The 24,086-nt window shown below is 40.2% G+C and overlaps 1 protein-coding gene across 2 annotated transcripts in view; it reads left to right on the plus strand.

Annotated features, from left to right (window-relative positions):
- stim2b (stromal interaction molecule 2b) overlaps positions 1 to 24,086 on the plus strand; it is a 108,919-nt gene that overhangs the window by 48,260 nt on the left and 36,573 nt on the right. For both annotated transcript variants that reach the window (XM_042341171.1, XM_042341175.1), the window contains exon 4: positions 23,437 to 23,551. In XM_042341171.1, coding sequence (XP_042197105.1) covers positions 23,437 to 23,551 — 115 coding nt within the window. The remainder of the gene's footprint in view (positions 1 to 23,436; positions 23,552 to 24,086) is intronic.

Consider the following 24,086-nt stretch of genomic DNA (forward strand, 5'->3'; position numbering starts at 1 on the left):
CTTTACAAAGAAACATATCTTTCAATATGTTCTTTTTAATTAATTATCAGAATGTTTCCCTTTCAAACTTCATTACCGCCGGAATCTGGAGTTAAATCCAGCTCAAATTAATGGAATTTTCACCATCAGTAAAAGTTTAAACTAAAAGAAGTTGGGTACAGTTTCAATCTACTTTTGAGTTGAAATGAGTTCACAAGACAAATTTGAGTATAACGCACTAATGGCACTAAAGTGCTATTAGTTAAGACCACAAAATAGCTGTGTATGTTAAAAAATGAAAAATTATGTTTTTTGAAGGTCCAGTTGATGTACTATTGAATAGTTTTACAGGGAGTTTTATTCTACATCTATTCTATGTTATGTCATGTGTCTGAATAGTTGATTCTGTTCCAAGGGTGAAAAAAGTTTTTTTTTAAAAAACGTGTTCCATTTGTTAACATTGACTTCCCTCATTTTGCAATGTAAAATACCCTCCACTGCCCCACATCCCCGAGGGGAAAAACATACCAAGTACAAGACGTAGGTACTTCCTAGAAATACTGTATGTATTTATTCAATTGATGAAAGTGATTTTTATCTGACGAGATGCTTTGCGTCACAGCCCATTGAGTTGCAAGGCATGAGGACTGAAGGTGTTTTTTTTTTTGCTGTGATAGTTTGTTTTGTCATACTCCATTTCTCTTTTAAGAAAAGTTGCAAAACTTGTGTATCAATACACATTCAATTTTCTAAACGTACTTGGTGGATTTGCAGTAATATCGTAAATCACATGTATCCTTACTGAAATACAAAAGTACTTTTCTTTAAAAGTAGTTAGTTACCTCAAGCAGTTTCTTCTTTTGACCTTCATGAAGAAAATATGTCATTACAAAAAGGATGCAAATTGCATTCAGGAATATTTTATGGTGAATGCGGTTTGAAGTTCGAAGTCTACTTGATAGATGCACGCCCTTGAAATTCATCAGAAGATGTTGTGTAATATATTCAAATAGCTTCGATGCTAGAGTTTATCTCTTATCCCATTGATGACCTATAGAATGCAGAGGCCTTTTACCATCATAATGGTGCACATAAATTTGGTAGAAGAACTAAAATATGCTGCTTTATCCACTTAGTATATTTTTATATAATATTGTATTTTTTCCATGTTTGTCACTGTGCCAAGCATATAAGCGCAGATGCAATATGTATCATTTTGTAGGATAATAGATTGTATCTGAAAGCTAGCTTTGATGCTCGTCCCATGGAATATTTATTACAAACACTTGTTAAGACAGTTTTTCCCAAGAAATGATTTAACATACATTTAGTTAGAGCACGTAGCCTCTCAAATTATTTATCCATCAGCATTTGCATTTAATAAACAAGCGCACCTTGGGAAGAAGATCAGCTTGGATTACTCTATAAAGTATTCAATGTATTTGGGCCCCTGCTAGTATGTTTGCATTAAGAAGCTTGTGCTTTATTGGTATGGGCAGCTTCAACACGCTTGTTGATTATGTGATAACGTTCAGACTATTTTATGGTGGTGCTGCATTAGTTATGGGAGTTTCAACTTGGTTGACACTGCAATTCCTTCTTTCTTTCCCGTCTTAAATGCCCAGGATGCATTCAGTAATGAATCTGGATCGAATTTGTTTGTTAAGACGATGACAATGCTGATTCCTTGTTTGTTTTATTTTGTTTTGTTTAATGGACAGCAAAGGGTTGTCGGATCTGTAAGTGTGGCACATAAGACTGCAGACCTATGTGACCATTTTGTTTCAGACTTCCTTGTTGTGCAGGCTGAATTCAAAGTGAACTCTGTTTTATTTTAAAGTTGGTCAAGTGCAGAAGTGATATCTTGCAGCCAAATAACTCAAATCCTCACTACAACACAACAATTTACACTCGTATAGCGCCCTTCACGTCGGAAAGACGTCCCAGAGCACTGGATGGACAATCAGGGATTTTTGGACCCGAGTTGGGTTCAGGAGGGGTGGAGGCCAGGGGGAGGCTGAAGGCATGGTCAAAAAAGGAAATTCTTTAGACGGGGCTTGGGAGGCAAGAGAGGCGGTGAGGCAAGGGGATTGCGTGATAAAGTTCCAGAGTGTGGGGGCAGAGATGCTGAATGCCCGACCACCAACGGTGGGGCGGGAAGTACGTCGGACGAGAAGCAACCACTAATTGGGTTACTGCAAATCAACTGCATGCAAATGGCAGTTCAAGGACGCACATAATCTCACTGGAGCCAAGATCTTATGATTTTCTGTCATGTAAATAATTGGGCTCTGCAAAAGTTTCGGTTTATGTCACAGGATGACATTTCCGGCAAGAAATAACAATACCATTTTCCTGAGGAACTCATTCTCATCCCCATATTATCTTTCTAAATTGCAGATCCAACATCCTTTAGTCAATTGCTAGAAGAACTACTCAACCGATAATAAAGATATAATGTCCATTTATGGTTTTATTGCAAGATAATGACCTTTTGTCAGCTTCTGCTATTGCTTTCTAGTATGTAGGTCATAACAAGCACCTAGTAATGAATGATGAATTCAGGGAACAATTTGTAAAATAGATTTAATAGAGGGAGGTTTGTAGAAATTAAAATATTAAGAGTGCAGAATTAACACCCGAAGTGACTCGCTATACAAATGTGCTACAGTCTGTTGTTATCAGTGATTATATAGTCAGCAGCAGACTCAGTGCACTGGAGTACTGAAGTAATAAATTAATATTACCCAAGTCAACGGGTATGTTTACGATATTAATGTCACCAAACCCAAAGACAAATTCTTGCTTTAATAATGTATCTATAGTTGACGTTCTGTGGTTTGTAGTTTTATCAATCTTGGCAACGTACATTTAATAGGATTTTCCCAGCTTCATTCCTGCACAGTCTGTAATCCACTGTGACCTGCTGCAGTAGGAATTTCTTTCAACTGCCTCTAGTAATATTGCTGCCCATTTCCAGGCTCTCTAGAAAAGTAATTTTGAAAGAAAATACCATCTATATTGGTGAACCAAATTGTTGAAGTGCAAATGTTGCATTTTCTTAAAGTACAATACAAAGCCCCAAGAGATCTTTAATCTAAACAGGTCAACCTCAAAGACATCACCCTTGCATATAAATCCCTCCACACTCCAGCAATTCTCAATCTCCTCTTAACCCACTCTTATGCCTGCCTCTACCCTCAGCTGACACTGGGCTGACACTGGCCTGCTGTGTGTCTCCTGCCCATTCCTTGCTACTATTGGTGGCCGAACTTTCAGTCATAACATCCCCAACATCTGGAACTCTTTGACTCTATCCCTCTGCCTTGCCCCTTTTCTATCTTCATATCCCAGATTAAAACCTACCTGTTGGCCTGCAACTATGGTTACCTTTCCCCTCCACTTCTTTTGAGCTGTGTCCAATCCCGTCATTGTGAAGTGCTCTGAGACATTATCTTAATAATAATAATCCTTGCATTTAATATAGCGCTTTTCACATCTTCTAGACGTCTCAAAGCGCTTCACAGAGTATGCTGTAAAGTGAATTGACTGTATATTGGTGGGCGAAATGCGGCAGTCAATTGCACACAGCTGTGTTCCACAAGCAATTGTGGATTGAAAATGACCAATTTATTATTATTTTGTTTTTTGGAGGGATTATTATAAGGCGTGTGGAGTGAGGAAACTTGCCCATGGTTTCGCCCTGCCTGGAATTGAACCTAGGTGTCTCGCTTGCAAGGCGAGTGCTCTAACCACTGAGCTGCAGGATTCCACATAAGGAATGAACTGGCAACTAGAAATAATACATCAATAAAGGGACCAGGGTAAAAGTCCAATAGGATCTTTACTGAGCATCCCGACACATTGTCATCCGGGAAATGGTTGATTTCATGAAGTGCACTTGCCTAGAATTGAATCTCTATGAGAATATGTGAGAATGGTCAAATACTTCTCTCCAGCCCCTCCAGCAGGTGTCGGGAGCTCTTTTTCATCACTTGTGCAGAATCCTGTACCCTTCCTTTCATGTATCTTACATGAAAGGTGCAATATAAATGCAACTTGTTGTTGTTGCTATCCCAGAAGTGCATGGTTAGTGCTAATTTCTACAGGTGACTTCTGCCTGAATGAGTCCCAGCACACAAGATGGACTTTCACTGCACATTGCACAGCTAGAATTATATAGAATATTACAACATGAAAACAGGCCAAGTCTAACTATTTTGTGCCAGTGTTGATACTCCACAGGAGCCTCCTAATCTCTCCCATATTCATTCTTTCTTATTTCATGCATCAAGTTTCTTCTTAAGTATGTTTCACTTACAAAATATATAGTCAATTCACTTTACAGTATATTCTGTGAAGCGCTTTGAGACGTCTCAACAAAGTGATAAGGCGCTATAACAAATGCAAGAATTATTATCAAGTTTGTTAATGTCCACCTAAACACATTGAAGAGGGTCCAGTAAGTAGTGGAGGAGGAAAGGAGGGAAGAGGAGATGAGAAAAGCTTAGGGACGGACACATTGTCTTCTCCTCCACAATCTGAACCAGTAAAACAATATCAAGTTGCACTATTTGTCAGGATTGTTTTAATAATTTAAGATCAATGTCAAATGTTTTGAAAATTCTTTCAATTTAGCCTTAATTTGCTGACAGCAACCATGAATATTTTCACCAACTTGAGATTCTCAGCATCAAAATGTACCCACTGGCTGGCTATCTCTGTCTCCTTGCAGGAAATGCCTGGCACAAATCAGCTTGTTATCAATACTTGGCCTTTCTAAATTGTTTTGCTTATCAAGTATTTTAGTATTTAACTTCATTCTCATTAATCTAATTTGTAGACCTTGAGCCTTGAGCTGTTCCCTGCAAACTGTGGTATTGATGAACAGTTTTGTGAAAGTTTTTGCTGCAGTATTTGTATGTAGCATAGCCACCGAGGCTGCTACAGAACAGTTCCAGGTGAGCTAACACGACTGAGCTGTGAGTGCTGGAACAGTGGGTGCTGGAACAGAGGCTCACATGCAGCATGTAACCACACATACCTACTCAATTTGTAAGTAAATACAACAAATACTTGCACTTTCCATTTTGTCAACCCAGAGTTGCTCAATACCCACATGTCCACCCTCAAAATACACAAAGTTGCACCACTCTACAGTACATCCTGTGCAGTACTTCAGATGTCTCGATGATATATTGAAGTGCTACATCAAGTGCAAGGATTATTATATGTTGTAAGACAGCTATGTAGCCTATAGCAATGGAAACTACTGTAATATCATCTCAGCCTATAGCAACAGCATGTTTTAGTAATGTTAAACAAACTGAGCCTTGTGCAATGCAATCAAACTGAGCCTTGACTGAAGCAGTATCAGACCCAAAGAGAAATGCAGTCTAATTTGTGATCTTTGTAAATGGGATGGAACATACTAATGTCAACTTCTATTCGTGATTTGTGTATGCCATTTAATGTGCAGTATTTAAAAACCTGCTAATTGACTTTCTGAAACTCACTGAAATGTGAATAAATGCCAGAGGTTTGATGGAGGGCCTATTCATACTGTGCACAAATCATATTCATTTACATCAAATATGTGTCTTGAATAGAGGCAGGTGAAATTAAACCCATTGTCTTTTATTTTTGTTACTCTTATATAGAACTTGCAATAGCTGTACCTGTCTTCACATAATAATAAACAATAATAATCCTTCAAAAAAATAATAAAATTAGGCACTTCGATCCACGACTGTTTGTGGGACACTGCTGTGCGCAATTGGCTGCCGCATTTCGCCCACAAATATACAGTCAATTCACTTTACAATTTATTCTGTGAAGTGCTTTGAGACATCTTGAAGGTGTGAAAAAGCACTATATCACATGCAAGGATTATTATTATTATTGTCAGACAATATATACTAATTCAGAAATCCCCAAAGTTAAGAAAATGTTTACACTGGACAAATTTGTAGCTGATGAATCGTTTGGAGTCTTTAATATTTACTGACAACAAAAAAGCACACACATTTTCATGTTTTAAAAAAATCTCAAAGCACTTCAAAAAGAATAAACTATTTTAACAGGCAAATGCAGTAGCCGTTGTTCCAGGAAGTGAATGACTGACTGCCTTCAGAACATCTTATTTTTCAAGCTGACTCATCCTGTCTCACTGAAGTATTCAGTTTAATGAAAAAAAATGTTTTGAGGTGAAGACTGATCTCCTATTTACCTACTCGTCTTATGACTCCACTAGCAGAACAGTGATCGCTGGGTGCTTAAACTCTGCCTGAGTGCATAAAGAAAGTTTATTGGGAATAAGAAAGCAGCCACTGCATTGGGTATGATGTTCGTGTCCCATGGGAATTTTTAAAAGACACTTCCTAGAATTTACATTAGCAGATAAATACAGAGGGTTACTCAGAGTTCAGTATCATTTTATTTTTTGCTTGGTTTATGTCAGTGCTTATGTCAGACATTCAAATAGTTTCTTCAGGCAATTCGGTGCATGGGAAGTCCACTTGTTTTGCTCCTTTTCAAACTTGTTTACACAAGATTATTTGATGTTCTTGCTCAGTGTTAGGAATTTGCATCCCAATTACTTAATTGTTTGATTCTTAGAATATTATGAATTTGTTTGATTGCATGACATGCTTTTTTATGAGGGGAATTAAAAGAAACTAGTTGCACTGGCTTATAATAATCATAATAATCCCTTCATTTGATATAGCGCTTTTCATGTCTTCTAGACATCTCAAAGACTTCACAGAATATACTGTGAAGTGAATTGACTATATATTTGTGGGCAAAACACAGCAGCCAATTGCGCACAGGAGTGTTCCACAAACAGTCGTGGATTGAGTGACCAAATTATTATTCTTTTTTTGAAGGAATATTATCCCCAGAAAAGCAATTCGCCAATCGACTAATAACCGGGTTCCTACTGACTGCTAGATAAACAGAGGTGTGTGGAGTAAGCCCAACATTTCTCCCTACTGGGAATCAAACCCAGGTCTCTCGCTTGCGAGGCAAGTGCTCTAACCACTGAGATACAGGACTCCACTAATACCAGATTGTGCCAGCAAGCCTAAGGAAATTGTCTTTGCTTGCAGAGAATAAGTTCAAAAAGTTTCATTCAAAACTCTGCCGCCCACATACTGACCTGGACCAAACTCCATACCCACATCTCACCAGTTCTGGCCAGGCTCCACTGGCTCCCCATCACCAAACGGATCGCATGACCTCACACGCATGTTCAAATCATTCACTCTCTGGCACCTCCCTACCCCTCCTCACTCCCCACTCCACCACCAGGCACCCCTGCTTGCCTGGCACCAGCCTCCTGCTCGTCCCTCGTACTCTCTGCCCCACCATCGGACGTCACACTTTCAGCCACATGCCCCAAAACTCTGGAAAATTCTTCTTCAATCCCTGCGCCCTGCCCCCTCTCTCCCCTCTTTCAAGTCCTGTTGATGACTTTCCTGTTCGATCGTGCTATGTCCACCCTCCCCCCGGCTCGGAGTCAGGCTCTGCCACTGTGGAGCGTTCTGAGGCACTACATTGCGTGGAAGGCCCTATATAAGTGCAAGTTGTTGTTGTACAAGTGAAGTCTAGCCTGAAACTTGGGAGCAGATGGGAAGTTAAAACGAGGCCCTGCGTGCCTGTTATTTTGGGGTATGTTACAGAATATTGTTCAAAACCCCCCCAATACCCCAATCCAAAAAGGAAGTGAATTTCTCCTTTGTCCTGGTCAACAATACTTCAGATAAATTGTCATTCACCTCAGGCTATGTGTGATCTTGCTGCATGCAAAATGGCTCCCATGGTTACTTACAAAACAATTACTACAAAGTTGGACATTTCAAAGAGATGAAATGTTATAAAAATGCAAGTTCTTTCTGAGGTACTTAAAAGAAAAACTAAGCAGGAATATATCTGGGTAATGCCTCCAATGAGATATGCCAGACAAATGCAAAAGTCGGTCTGCAGTAAACCAAAGCATTTTGTTCATCAATTAAATTGGAGATGTAAGCTTCTCAACTTTGTGAGCCCAACTTATTTTTTATTGGGGTGGAGGGGGGTCAGCTGAGTGTCCGACATGTGTGGAAACTGATCACCGTGCTTAAGAGGATCCAAACCAAGCTGAGATTTGCATCCCACCTACACGTGGAAATTCTGAGATATTTTTTGGAATGGAATGCTCTCTCCCTGGAAAGACGTATCCTGCTTACCTAAATCCAGAAAGTATCAGGTGCAGGTTGGCAAGAACCAAGATTTGGGGACTCCAGAATGTACATTGGGTTACTGCTGGAGTCTAACCAGCTAAAGTCACATAGCTTGCCATCAGGAGCACTGTCTGGCAAGCTTTCCCACTGCTTGTCCAGCTAGGACCACCCTACCCATTAGGGTATTGGCTTGCAGGGTTGAGTGGGAGGGGTTCCTGACCCCAGTGACTCGTCTGCCTTTCTCGGGTCTGCCGATGAGCCAGCCTGGCGGAGCTGTCATCAGCAGTGCCCTGGAATACTACGGACCTGCCTGGCTCAGGAACTGGACTACCGAGACTACTACAGAGGGCTGGCTCGATTCTGACATCTTCAGTTCATCTCCCAGGAGACCCTGCTCATGTGAGGCAAAGCCATTAGGTAGGGTGGTACTAGCTGGACAGACATTTTGTAGCCTGTTTACTGTTGTTGGTTTAGTAGAGTTTGTATCCAAATTAACCACCTGCCTGTTGACTAACAAAATCTCAGCGATACCCGTAGACAGAAAAGAAAGTTCTCACTGATGTCTTTCGCTGTTTTCATTCTCAGCATCACAGATTCCCTCAGTTCATTATTTAATTGCAGCCTAAATTGGCCGGTAAAAGAAATATTGCATTTAAATGGAAACAAATTATGGTTGCATATTTGCAACAATCAATGTAAATAGGATAATGTCTTGTGCCACATTGGAAGAGTCTGTGGGAGGACCAGCGCGGTGTGGGCAATGCCGTTTTTTCTAGTCTGAAGAGTATTTGGGTGTGGAAACTGTGTGCTTGGTGACTTAGTGATCAGCACTTCAGATTTGTGCATGTCCCAGGACTGACCTGGGTTCACACAAATTTGAAGTCCTGGTGAAATTTGGAATACTTAATCTTCTAAAATGCTTGTGTCATCAGAATTACCGTGTGCATACATTCTGTTTGCCCCAGTAAACTGTTTGTAGAATTATCCCCCTTAGGAGAAGGTTGTTGAAATATATTGACTATCATCTTGGGATACATTGGTATATTTCAAACAACAACCGAATGTTCCAGAAGGTTTGATATTAAATGGTTTGCTGGACGGGTTGAGGTTAGCTTCTGATTACATTTCATGTTTTCCTGGGAAGATGTTCACTCCTCTGATAAAATGAGCATTCGGGACCTTGAGCATAGATGTAAGAATAATGGACCACAGAAAGAAAAGGCTGCAGCCTCAGACGCCTGCCTACCTCAAGGCTGAGAAACAAGCAGACTGCGGAAGGCTGCCCAGAAGTTGTCCATATCTCTCTCTGTGCAAAGCAGCCTGCGAAGGGTGGGGGCTATCTCTGTGACCAGGGAAGGTGGAGTTAGAAACATGTTAAAAAAAGATGCAACTGTGAAATAGTTGCAGTTGTGTAGAGGGTCAGCACACTTCCCAGTGGAATCAATATGGATTCTACTGTGTCCATGTATATGTACAGGGGTAAAGGAATTTACCTCCAGTAAGAAAGTGACCATGAAAATTGAAAGAGCAGGAGTAGTGGGTAATATGTTTTCGATTCTGTCTTATAATAATAATAATCCTTGCATTTGATATAGCGCTTTTCACGTCGGGAGGACGTCCCAAAGCGCTTCACAGAACACAGTGTAAAGTGAATTGACTGTATATTTGTGGGCGAACGCGGCAGCCAATTGCGAACAGCAATGTCCCACAAACAGTTGTGGATTGAAAATGACCAATTTATTATTGTTTTGGGTTTTTGGAGGAATTATTATTAGGCTCTGTGTGGAGTAAGGAAACTTGCCCAAGGTTTCACCCTGACTGGAATTGAACTCAGGTCTCTCGCTTGCAAAGCGAGTGCTCTAACCACTGAGCTACAGGACTCCACATAGGCATAGAAGTACTAACAGTAGCAGTGGTTGGTCCGTTTGAAACACAGAAGTCAGGTTAGACAGTACAGGTGAGGTGCTGGGCTAAGAGCTGATTGTTTCTGTTGGGTTTCCAGGAGCCACTCTCTGTGATTCTGAGTGACAGTTCTGTAATCTCTCCAGTACGCCAAGGTGTGATCCCAGGTCTACTGTTTAGTCTGGAGTACGAAACGGTGCCTTGGAATGCTTCATCTTGTAAATCAATGCTTGTGTTATCAGAATTACCATCTGCGTACATTCTGTTTGCCACAGTAAACTGTTTGTAGAATTATCCCCCTTAAGAGAAGGTGTAATCCATGTGTCAGCCTGGCTCATTTGATAGCACTCTTGCCTCGTAGCCGGAAGGTTGTGGGTTTAAGCCCCATATTGAATTGAACTGTAAGCTGACACTCCAAGGCAATGCTGGGAATGTGTTGCATGGTCTGAGGTGCTGTTCTTCAGATGAGACTTTAACATGCCTGTTGAGATGGATGTTAAAGATCGTATGCTGCTATTTGAAAAGAGAAGGGAGTTTCTCCCAGTGGCCTGGCTCACAATCCTCCAATTGGTCTACCATGTTTGCCTACAAATACATGGTCACAATAAATCCCGTGAAGGGCTTTGGAATGTCTTCCAAGCATGAAAGGTGCTATAACAAATGCAAGCATTATTATTATTTTGCAGACTAAGTTGTTAGCATAGTGAACATTGCAGAGCAGTAAGGTTGAAAAGGTAGTAAGTAGATTAAGGCCCATTCTCCAATGAAATAATTATATTGTAATAGTTGTCCATTTAAAATTTTCTAAAAAATTTACATTTCACAGAAGAAAAGATCTTGTATTTTTATAGCACCCTTTCACATTAAATGTCATATTTCAGTTTATAGTATTTACTGTTAATTACTGCAGTGAAAGCATGGATGATGGTTTTGGATGTGTTGGGGGATGAGATAGGGTGTAAGTTAGCAATGTTCTGGAGATGGAAGAAGTTGATCTCGTACAGGAGTTGATGCAAAGATTGAAGCAGAGGTGTAGGTCAAACAAAAAAAAGGCTGTGCAATAGCTCGGTTACTGTTTTTAATAAAATATCTCTTCTCAATTAATCTGTTATTTTTTGCTGTCTGCTTACATTCTGATTTTATTTCTTGTGATTTCTCTCCTGTTTCCTCTATTTCCTTCCATTTTGGAGTTAGCCCAGTTCAGTTGGTAGCACTCTCACCTCCGAGTAAGAAGGTTGTGCAGTCAAGTCCCACATCGGGGTTAAACTAAGTTCTCGTCCGCCTGTTCAAGTGGATGATGAAAATTCCATGGCACTATTTGTCCTGGGCAATGTCCCCAAATAAAATTGGTCACTCATTTCATGGCTGTTTATTGGACATTGCTGTGTGCAAATTGGCTGACATTTTCACCTATAAAATACAGTCACTACACTTTGCAGTATCTACAGTAAATCCTGTGATGCTCTTTGAGATGTTCTCCGAACATGAAAGGTACTACATCAAATGCAAAGAGTATGAGGATTATTATTTGTTATTATTACTGTGCACAAATTAATTGCTGTATTTGCCTAAAAATGCAGACACTACAATAAATCCTATGCAGTGCTTTGATGTCTGAAAGTGAAAATATTAAATGAAAGGATTATTATTTATCTTTGGTTCTTATCTTGTATTCCCCACTTTTTAAATATGTTCTTTTGTTTTGGACTATTTGATAACCCAGATCTAATTGTACTTGATGCCTGATAGAGTCAAATGTCTCCTGAAATTGCCCCAAATTCTTGAAGAACTTACACAATCTTGTGTCGTTTGATCTGAATCTCAGCAGCCATTTTTGCAGTTCCCATGGGTGCTGGGAGTCCTCTCAGTCAGGGAATTTTTGGATTTAATCTGTAAGAAAATATCAGTTGATACAGGGGTAGAAACACTGTTAAAGAGACAAGGTATTCATTGCGTGGGAGCAGCTTTGCGAAACAGAATATCTGAACAGAATGATAAGCGACTGTCACTGGGCTGAGTAAATTGTAGTTTCATCATTCAGTGTTATTATTGCATGCAGGCCACAGATCTGCAATATTTAGATTAATATTTACATATTGGGTCAGTCTGGTTCAGTTGGCAACACTCTTACCTCTGAGTCAGAAGGTTCAAGTCCCACATCGGTACTTTCAATTCACATAGCCTAGGCTGCCACCACAGTGCAGGGCTGGGGTGAGTTGCAATGTCGGAGGTGCCATTCTTCGAATTAGATGTTAAACCTGGGTCCTGTCTGCCTGTTCAAGTGTACGTTAAAGCTCCCATGGCACTACTCGGAGAGAAGGGAGTTTCTCCAAATGACCTGGCCAACAATCTCCCAGATACAATTTGGTATTTAATTTTGGCTGTTTGTACAACTTATATTAGTTTATATTGCTATGTACAAATAGGCTGCCATGTTCATCAACAGTTACCGCACTGTACAGTAACAAGCACTGTTATGCTTCCTGTGTGATTTCCTTCTGATACAAAAGGTGCTACATCAAATATAGGGATTGTTATTATTACTTAAATGATGTTGCACAAAGTTTGAAATCATGAAGCACATTGATTTCCTAAGGAATTTTTCAACTTTCTAATTTGCATGACAAACAATTGTGTGAGCATATCTAGATTTGTATTTTTTACCGTTTAATGGATATCAACCTGTCAAATATAAACATAAATATGAATATCAAATGGAACTGAGATGCTGAAATAGGGAGTTCTCTGAAATGTTCATTAAATTTTAATAAATGTGTAGGCAGAGGTCAAAATTGCTACTGCTCTGACTAGCCAAGACGATTTAATTTGGAGAACGGACTAGATTTGGAGAATTAACCAGAAGTGGGAAAAAACAGTTGTAATCTGCTGCCTCCACAATGATTTGTTTTGCCTTTTGAAACATCTCTTTCTATTACAGATAATTGGGGTGGAGGAAATTGATCCCCTTTCCCCAGCAATCCATGATTCCAGAAAATGTGATTTTTATTTTAAATGTATTTAATGAATAATAATAATCAATCTCTGTCTGTTTTAATAAATCACAGATTTCTATACGCTGCATTAAAATCGCATTGCAGTACAGTAGATTAGTGTTTTTAAAAAGAACTCTCCAGTGGTATCATTATTATGTAGCCCCTGTTGCTAAGAGAGCTTTATTCCAGGCAATACCTTGTATGATAGATGGAATCTCTGTGCTGTATAGAAAATTGCAGAAGGAAATCGTGTTCGACACGGATGTGTTTTCTGGCAGCGGGCAGTGGAGGTTTCCATCAGGAGAAAAAAAAACACTTTAAAATGAAGAGAACAGGCACCCTCTTGCAACAAGTTTGTCTAGTCTCATTTTGCACTGTGAATTGTTGATATCGGGATCTATCATGTGTTGATTCGACTAAGGCCTGTCTCAAGATGTACCTTTGGTCTTTCCCCTCCCATCCCCAACTCAGGTTCCCAGCCAGCCGTGTCGAGTGCTTTGGGATGTCCTTCTGAAGTAAAAGGCCATTATAATTGTACATTTGAATTGTATTGTTGATTCTTCTCATTTATATTATTTATATAATTCTTACATTTATTATTAATAATGCTCACAAAAAGGTGCAACAAAAATACTGCTTTTTCTTGCAATCTATGCATGCTGGATCCCTTTATGAGGAGCTTGGCATCCTACCTTAAGGAGAAAATATGTGGTTGAGTCATCTTGGCCCAGTGATGTAAATCGTAACTGGTGGTTATGGAGTACTCTAAGGTGGATTGACTGTGCATTCTGTGGGCATTTTAGACGGGTTTTGAAAGCGGAGAGTGAAGACGCAAGTCAAAGGAATTTAGGGAGAGAGTTCCAGAATGGGGACAAAGTAGTTAATAACATGGCCACCGATGGGGAGGTGGGGAATGTGAAAAAAAANGCTGGTATTAGCAGAGTGCAGGGAGTTGGCAGAGGTGTAGACATGTGATATGACATCATCGAAGTTGGGTGTAATAAGTAAGCGGAGGCATTTGAAGATTATAATAAAGATCTTGGAAAGTAACTGGTGATTCTTATCAGTATCCCAGCGTTGTGGTAGACACTGTTTGTTTGGACAATCTTCCTGGTGGGACCACACTGAGAAAAGGTGAAGGGCACTCTGGTTGTTCTTGGATCTTCAAGGACAACAAGTTTCAATGCAGATAAAGCTTAAGACATTTCCAAACAATTCTTAATAGTTCTGAGCTCCTGGGAATGGACTGGAGGGGTTTCCTCCAGCACATTTGTAAAGTCCAGAACCAAATTGTAAGGTGGATTTGTGATAAACAGGGGAAGAATGTAGTGAGAATGGGCTCTGGCCTACACTTTGCTGAGCACCGTAGGAGTCTCGTCAACTTCACAGTGAACACAGTTTTTTTTATTAAAACTGTATTATGCAAATTAGCTTTGAGTAAACCTGGTGTGCAGCATAGGACTTGGACCTTTAGAAAGGTGGCTGCCACGTCACAAGCTGTCCTGTAAAGGTTCTCCCACTTCACTGAAGACAGATGTCTGCCAAATAGCTAATGAGGAAATTCTGAGCCTTGGGATGACAGATGCTGGAAATCATTACATAGAGTTCAGATTTCCAAATAAAAGTTCATATATCCAGAGCTTGGAATCCACTTTGATTGGTATGCTGAGGAAGTTGGTGAAAATGCTCTCAAATCGGCTCTTTGATCTCATATAGTCCAGGTTGGTATTCCATTGCAGCACTGGGGTGTACTGCATTGTTGGAGGTGCTGTCCTTCGGATGAGATGTTAAAACAAAGTCGTGTCTGTTTGTTCAGGTGGATGTTAAAGGTTCTGTCAGTGTGCTCCCAGTATGCTGTCCAACAATCTCCTAGATAAAATTGGTCATTCACTTGGTGTACAAATGAGTTGCCCTGTAGCCTCTCTAGTGATACACCCATCACTGGAGTTTACATTGAAATCCTATAAAGAGCTTGGAGTTGTCTTCCTGATTTATATCTGGACTGTTATGTGAGTATCGGTGGTAGATGCTATTTTATAGGCAAACATGACTGAGTAGTAGCAGAAGGTCTATAATAAAAATCTTTGCATTTGATAATAATGCATGTAGACTAAGGAGCAGTAAAAATTGTAGAATACAGTATTGCTTCAGATGCTCAGAATCTATCATCACAATAAATATACTTCTCATTGCAATCCACACTGCTCCCAAATAAATGGGTATGCAGATTTTTAAAAAAAAATTACTCGGCACTGCTGAAGTGCTTTTGTTAGGAGTTACCCTGCAGCTTTCTCTTGGCAGAACCTAAAAGATTTGCCGCAGGATGTTCTACCGCTTTAAAGGGGGGAGGGGTGTCCAGTGAGTGGAAGCCTAGTTGTTGCTGCAGAAGCTGAGCAGCAGATTAAGTGCCTGCCTGTGGCATACTATTTATTGGAGGATGCTCTGTGGGTGCTGGGGGCACAGTGTGTCTAGTTCGACACACAGTTCTCACACACTGCAGACTTTAATTGTGTCTGAAGGGATGTACAGTGATCCCTGATCCATTGCACAGCCCAACATGTGCAATCTGGTTTCTGAATCTATCAATAACTACTTGTGGTTGACACAGTTAATCTGAAGTAAAATGATAACCTGGCATATCAATCATACTTGGTATGTAAATCGGTACATCTGGTATCATTGCAATTATTTGTGTTTAATATCTCTCTCAGTTAACAAATAAATGTTTATTTAGGTGATTTCTAGAGAGATTAACTTTTGAAGGAATTTGTAGTTCTGTATTTAATTTATTAACCCTCCAGCAATTGGAAATTTTAGCCCAAATTAGGAAGGTTTGAAAGCAGTTTAAAAACAAGGCAGACAATGCAATGCCTCTCAAAACATAAAGATTATTTACTCTGTATTGAGGAATACAATGCTTTTGTTAATATTGTGGGGAGTAGAATGACTAACCGTGCAATTAATGATTAATAATTGTAATTGTTTATAATTGAATGTCTAATTTCTATTAAAGTCATCAACACACCATGCTTTATGCTGCCATTTTATTGCGGGCAGACTGAATCCGCAAATGTCTGTCCACCTATGGCTGCAGCTTTGACCCTGTTTTTCCAGATGGTGCATAGTTTAGTGAAAGACATGATAAACTCACTGATCTGACTGCTGTTACAGTTGATTTGGAGTGAGGAAAGACATGCCAGCTTTAAATGCGTCTTCTGCATAGTGAATCAAACAGGGTGTGGGTGAGCAGCAGCTCTTTACAAAGACCCCTTTATTCTAGGCTGTTGTGCTGCCCAAAATGAGCGTCTGAATCCAACAATGCTTCAGTGTCATGCACCGGCTTGTGAATTGTGATTGGAGTAGAGAGACTTGGCGTACAAAGGAAGCTCTACTGTTTCACATTGTGCATTCCAGCAAAATCTTGCTAAAGATGTGCTCCGTTGGCCTGCAGATTCATCAGCAGCCAACATTGTTCGAGTCCTGAATTAGATATCTTCGGGTTATGGGGGTACCAGTTTTTCTGCAAATGCTGCAATGCAGTTTCCTTAATTAAATGCTGCTGATGATTGAAAGAATGCAGAATGTTTCATTAGAAAGTAGCCAGTCCTAACACATCCAGTTAGGCAAAATTAAGTTTAGAATTTAAAGCGGTTTACTTTCCAGACATTGTTGGTGGTACAGCAGGCTTGTTGCAAAATGTTCAAATCTATCACAAAAAGGTTTGACATCCTGAGTTTCCGTATATATTTTCAAGTCAACACTTGGCGAATAACTGAACCTCATTCTTAAAGTTCATCTAACCAATTGACCACATGAAATGTTTGCAGCATTGCACTTGACTCATGAGTGAATGAATGGGAATGAATCCTCATTAAAGGCTCTAGCAACAAATGTGTTTCATACAGTACAAAATTATCTTGTCTGTGCTAATGCAATTCTAACTGGTTGCTATGTAACAATATTAATACATAATATTACTTGTGTTTGATATAGCACCTTTCACTTCATCAAGACTTCTCAAAGTGCTTCAAAAATACACTGTAAAGTGTTGTGACTGTGTGTGTTTTGTGGGCGAATGCGCCAGCCAATTTGTGCACAGCAATGTGCCAGGAAAAGTAATGTGATGAGATTTTTATTATCCACTTGGAAAGGCAGACAGGATCTCAGTTTAATGTCTCATCGATGGGCAGGACCTCCAATAACGCAGCACACCTCCAGCACTGCATTGGAATGTCAACATAGATTATATGGGTTTCAGGTCACAAAGTGGGGCTTGAACCAACAACTTTTTGACTCCGAGGCAAGAGTGCTACCAATGAAGCCGGGCTGACAAAAGGAGAAAACAAAGTAGGAATAATCCTGACATTGCTATAATAGAACCTTGAATTTGGTAAAGCTCTCTGAATTTTGATGATTGTTGGATGTTTAGAGTTCTGGCTGTTGGCCAGTTGGACTTTTTTTTATGTGGACAGCATGAAATCAAGCACATCAGATTTGAGAGGAGGTTGTTTTAAACTATCTTAATGCTGTATTGTCCCCAAAGTTACCACAATTTTTCTCTCTCTTGTATAAAGAGAGTTACTGATTCTCCCAATTCAATTTTTCTGAAGGAAAATTACACATTTTGCAGAAGCAATTTTAGGAAATTTGGGGCTTAACATTTCTCAACTAGCTTTGGATTTAGCTTTAAGTCCAACGTCTTAAAAGTTTTGTGAGTGTAGAGAACTATAGAACGTTCTCGAAAACTGGAAATTAAGACTGTTTAGAACAATTTTCCAAAGATCGGTAAGATTTTAAAGTTTAAGATAACAGTCTTAAGAGTAAGTCCTGAGGTTTTGGGGGAATTTAGATTTTTTTTGTGTACTGCAGTTGTTTGTGTTTAGCTTCTGGGTTATCAATCTTATTGGCAGAAGCCCTGGAATGAATGATGACATTCCACAAAACCTCTTTAAAATTCAGTTCTCCTGGAGGAATGCACAGCATGAAGAATGCACTGCATTCACAGCAGCGAGACGCCTTCAGCTTTGACCTAAGAGACAGTCTAAGTGAGCAAAGCATCCTGAGCAAAGTATGCAAAAAAAAGTTGACCTTTGCAGATACTGGAGAAAACCGTTCAGGCGGTTAAGCTGCGTTGTGAGGTTGCAACTGCATCTCAGAACAAGGAAGTAATGCACCAATGTAAAGAGGCCCTTTGTAATCTGAATCAAGTTTGCTGCTGAGCTGTACATTTGATTTCTGCTTGCACCCTAGTGCTGTACTTGTACATGAAGAGTCCTGGAGATAGTTTATTTAATTCTTCCTTTTTTAATACAGATGCAAATTAACCACCTTACTATGGAAAGATATCTCTTATATTAGAAAATAATGTCTGCAATTTTATGTTGTTTCTCTTACTTTCCAAAATATGATTCACTTTAGGTATTACAACTCTGTCCCCAAGGCTTGTCAACGAACCATTCTGACCCTCAAGCATAAGATCCTATGCACTCTGTGAAATTACATTGATAGACTCGTGTAGTGCTGGAGTTGATAATCTTGCAAACATTATGAGATCATGTAAAAACGTGGAGCCCTATAACTCGCCCCGCAAGTGAGAGACTTGGATTTGGTTCTCATCAGGGCGAACTTTGGACAAATTTCCTTACTTCACACGCTTCTGTTTACCTAGCATAAGTAGAAACCCGGTTGTTAGTTGATTGGTGGATTGCTTTTCTGGGAGTAATAATTCCTTAAAAAATATTGTCACTCAATCTATATGTGCAATTGGCTGCCACGTTTTGCCCACAAAATATACAATCAATTCACTTTACAATATATTCTGTGAAGCGCTTTGAGACATCTCAAAGACGTGAAAAGGCGCTTTATCAAATGCAAGGTTTATTATTACGCTGAATATTATCTATCTTTATAGATGCTAGATATGGAAAACTATGCACACTAGCATAATTTTCAATACTGAGCATAATTTTTTGTCTCGATGCGCAATCAGTGGTATCATAGGACTGAGAACTGATTTCTTGCAAGCTTGTTCGTTCGTGGTAACTATTAGACACAATTGAAAACAAAACTTGATTTCTCCAGTACATAATTACAACCTACACTTACATTGCACCTTTCATGTTGGGTGGACATCTCAAAGCAAATCATGAACTTTTTTTGGGGGGGTGGGGGGATGACAGTAGCTGAAAGGGCAGTTGAAAAGATTGGTCTTCAAACAAGTTTTGAAAGAGGAGGGAGGGACAAGGTGGAGGCGGCATGAAGTTCCAAAGGGCGGAGGCAGAATGGCTGAAAGCTTGTCCACTGATGATGGGATGAGGAACGTGAAACAGGCAAGTGTTCACCAAGCACTTGCGGCAGAAAAGTCACAGGAGGCACAGAGGTCAAATTCAAGAGACATGCAAAAATATGAATGAGCAAGGTATCGCAAGGACTCAAATTTTCAGCCAGTTGTGGGAAGGATGATCATTATCCTTCATCCTGAAAACATATATGACGTTTCGTGGGAGCTAGTTCAGCTCCAAGGAGACCTTGCTTACTCCCTTGACTTCCCGTCCCCCCAGCCCACTCACCCCAAGGAGGATGGTCATGAAGCTTACAAACCTTCTTAACATTGACTTAAAAGTCAATGTGAAATTACTACCTCTGCTTGCAGATAAACAGCTACGGACTGGCATAGACACAAAAATGTTTGCTGTTTTGTTTGACTCGGCATATCTTTTGCATTCAGAAGATACCAGGGTAGTCACACCAGCATTGCTGCTCCTATATTTAGGCCATAAATATATGCAAAGCTCCATTTAAAAAATATACAAATTGTTAGAAGCTCATTGTATTATGGTGGAACTAGGAAGCTAGGCACGCCATGACAAGTTTGCTGCAAATGCTGCTGATGACGTAGGTGGTGTGTGGTTTTGTATATGTACGTACGCTAATTTTATTACCTTGGAGTATCTGTGGTAAGAGGGTTATCAGAACTAAAAACAGTACTCAATTGTATCCGTTTATTGTAGTTTTGTTTTGGACCCGGAAACTGTTTATTTATAGATACAAGTTCATCACAGGAAGTTACTCTTTATCCTCTATAGCTTCAGTCAACATTTAGCCACAATTTTGAATGCTGTTGATTTGTACCAGTTGGAAGTAAGATTGTGTTTAAAAACCTGAATAAACTTGGGGGACATGCAGGTCTTACAAATCATTCAGTAGGAAATAATTCACTTTAGTGCCTGGATTTACAAAGGGGTCTTAGAAAGTCTATCTAGGTTGTCAGCCTGGCTCAGTGGTGCAGTCTCACACTTGGGATAGAAAGTTGTGGGTTCAGGCTCTGTGTTGGGACTGTGATCTCATAATCCAGGTTGATACTCCAGTGCAGTGATGGGGAAGCATTCATTGTCAGAGATTACATCTTTTGCATGAGACCAAAGTCATGTCTGCCTGTTTAGGTGGACGTTTAAAGATGCCATGGTAGAATTTGTAAAGTGAAAGAAGTTTTGCCTATCAATTTTCTAGATGAGTTTGTTGTTTACATTATGGCTGTTTGTGGGACTTTTTTTTCAAAATTGGTTTTCCTACATACACTGTCACAACACTTTACAGAAACTGAATGTTATAGGTCCTATATCAAATGCAAGGATTGTTTTCATCTGCCCAGGATTTCACACACGCAAGCTTATGATCAATGATGTTTTATGTAGCAATTGAATACTTTTCAAATGAGTGCTTATGGTTAAAGCGGATAAAGGCAGTGCTTAGTGCACAACTGGGTCATAAAGCGATGCTAGTTGCTGCCTGGTTCTTGCTACAACAAGAAGATTCCATTTATAGAGCGCCTTTCACGTCGGGAGGACGTCCCAAGGCGCTGGACAGTTGGGTCAGGACCCGAGCAGGGGGGAAATGGTCAGGGTGAGGGGAGGGAGGGGAGGGAGCGAGGAGGGGGTAGAGAGTTGAGAGGGGAGCTGAAGGCACGGTCAAAGAGAAAGGTCTTGAGACCTGCTATTAGCAGCAGCTCATATACATGTTGGTGCAAAACAATGATTTACAGCATGGTGCACACCAAAGAAATGCATGACCTGCATAATGGTAGAAAACAATGACATAATGAACCCAACTGAGACTCGGGCAGGTACAATCCTAAGGCATCAAACCTCTTTATCTTTTCAATACTGACCTATTTTTGGCTTTTTTTTAAATAAAAGCTTCTGATGTTCCTAAAGGCCAGTACAGGTAGCTGTGACTGAAACGGTTTCACTTTTTTTTAAAGAAAAGCAACTTAAAAACTACAACTTTGAAGTCATATCAGTTGTTGTGACTATTTAAAAAAAATGTCTTATCCATTTTTTTAAAAAAATGAAAGAAGTGGGAAGGAGGCACCAATCGGTTTTGTCACATCCCTGCCATGACCCACTCTGCCTTGCTCCACCTCCGCAACATCGCCTGCTTCACCACTGCCTCTCCCCTCACGCCGGTGAAACTCTCATCCATGCATTTGTTACATCTAGGCTCGACTATGCTAACTCTCTGCTTGTTGGTGTTCCCAACACTTCCCTTCACAAACTGCAGATCATTCAGAACTCTGCAGCTCGTGTCCTCTCCAGCACCAGGCTCCGTGGCCTTGCTCCTTTCCTGCATCTGTGACCTACTATCGCCATATCAACCTGTCCTTTCCTCTGCTCAGCAGCCTGCTCCGTGTCCCCTGCTCGTCCCGTCCAACCATCAGCGGTCAGGCCTTCAGTCTCTCTGTCCCCACCCTTTGGAGTTCCATCCCATAGCCCCTTCACCTTGCTCCCTCCCTTGTTTGCTTCATGGCCCATCTCAGGACTTTCCTCCTTGCCCTCCACTCCTGATCCCAACCCGAAGTCCTACCAACTTGAAAGACACTATACAATGTAATTTGCTGTTGTTGTTCAGACTGGAATTGTAAAGAATCAGTCTCTGAAATTCCATGCACAATGTCCATCGAGGAATGCTTTGAAAAAGTCTAAGTGGGATGTAATTAAGGTGTAAATGAGTATTTCAGCGACATAGCACGTGAGATAAGGGCAGAGGCGGACAAAGTAGCAGAGGGGAAGGAAGGAGGTCTGGGACAGGGACCGGATATAAGAGAGAAAAGAAAGCTGGGGATTGAAGCTGACACCAGGGCTACTAGGAGTTGAGGTTCCCGCCAACCAATGAATTGGAACAGCTCTTAAGTTCACAAGTTTTAGATTCTTTGGACAAATGGTTTCCAAATTTGAATTGTTTTTAATGTGTGACACCTGTCTCCCGAAAGTGCTTAATTGATGGGGAGCAAAATAATAAAAGAACATTTTTTAGGGTGTCTCTCAAATGCAGAAACTCTTCATTATACTTGACAGTACCCAAACTAGCAAATAGACTGAGTTTTTCACATATGAATGACACCATGCATAGAATTTGTTGCTCACCGAATTCCTGGTCTGTTCCTCCAAAGTACTCATAACCGGCCAGGACAGTTAGTCTGTTATCCATCATGCCTTGGAGTGCTGTGCCTCGCTCAGGAACCAGACTACGACACCACCACAGAGGGCAACTCCGTTCCAACATTTCCTTGCGTCTGGAATGGAATGTACACTCTCCCTGGAGGGACGTATCCTGCTTACCTAATTTCAGAGAGTGGTGGTCGCAGGTTGGCAAAAGCCAAAGTTGGGAGACCCCACACTATACTTTGTGTTACTGCTGGAATGTAACCATCTAAAACTGCGTAGCTAGCAGTGAAGAGCACTGACTGACAAAACTTCCCACTGCTTGTTCACATAGGGCTACCCTACCCATTTCGCTTGCAGGGTCAACCATCGCTGAGTTAGAACAATCCTTGCTCCCATACATAATGTACAAAATAATTTTTAGCAATTTATTGATCAATGTATTATTCTTGGAAAGTGCTCATGTGGTGAGATATTTGTAAATATTTTTTGATTTTGGGTGCTGTTGTGTTGACAGTGCAGCCCCCTTTGATAGTAAGCAGCTACGTAAGACATTTGATAATGCCAATACTAGACAAATAACCAGATACAAGAGAGAAAAGAAAGCTGGGGATTGAAGCTGACACCAGAGTTACCAGGAGTTCCTAGGAGTGACTAGTGAGATGCATGCACATGTATTATTTGGCTGACCAGCAGTATAGTATTCCTATGCTTTGTAACAATGTCTGCTTTATTTATTTAACAGTATGATGACATAAAACAAAAAATACCTATTGCACTATTTTGGTTTGCAGTATGTAAATGGGTTAGTTTGTTACCAGTTATGCTGCATTATGTAGACTGTTTGGCTTTATAGTGTCTGATCTTAAACCTACCCTGTGTGATTGTTTATTTTTGCAGTTTATTAAAGAAGATATGAAATACAAAGATCCCACCAGCAAAGGCAACACTTTCCATAAAGAAGACAAGCACATTACAGTAAAAGATCTGTGGATCCTCTGGAAAAGCTCGGAAGGTAGGGACTTGGCAAAGTAAACGGGAACAATCTTCAAAGATACAGTGTGTCACGTCAACACAAAGTGGGTATGATAAGCACAAAGAGCTCTGATTACTGGGTTTGGCTTATATCGAGCACCTGTGTTAATTGATTTATAGACATTTACAGGATTATGGTGTTAACAGAGGCAGCAAGAGTGGATTTAAGTGGTATGTTATTGTGTGTTGTTAACTGGATCTCATGCCTGATGTTTCCTTGGATCAGTTTGAGATCTGAAACATTTACTGCTTGGTACAGTGTTACAATTCTCGTACGGTTCTCATCACTATTACACAGTTGCAGTGACTGGAAGCATAGTTCTTGGGTGAGTATGATTTTATTCATCCTGTAAAAGAGCTCCTGGTCCTGCTAAGAGTCAGGGGAAGACTATTCTCTAATGACTCTGAGAATGCCAGATTTTACTGCCACTTTCCAGAGGAAATTGGAGAGTTATTTAGTGATTGACACTTATTTTTGGCACATAAGCAATTTACTTAGGAACTGCCCAGATGGA

The sequence above is a fragment of the Callorhinchus milii genome, unplaced genomic scaffold (assembly GCF_018977255.1).
Source record: "Callorhinchus milii isolate IMCB2004 unplaced genomic scaffold, IMCB_Cmil_1.0 Scaffold1, whole genome shotgun sequence".
In the NCBI taxonomy this organism is placed as follows: Eukaryota; Metazoa; Chordata; class Chondrichthyes; order Chimaeriformes; family Callorhinchidae; genus Callorhinchus; species Callorhinchus milii.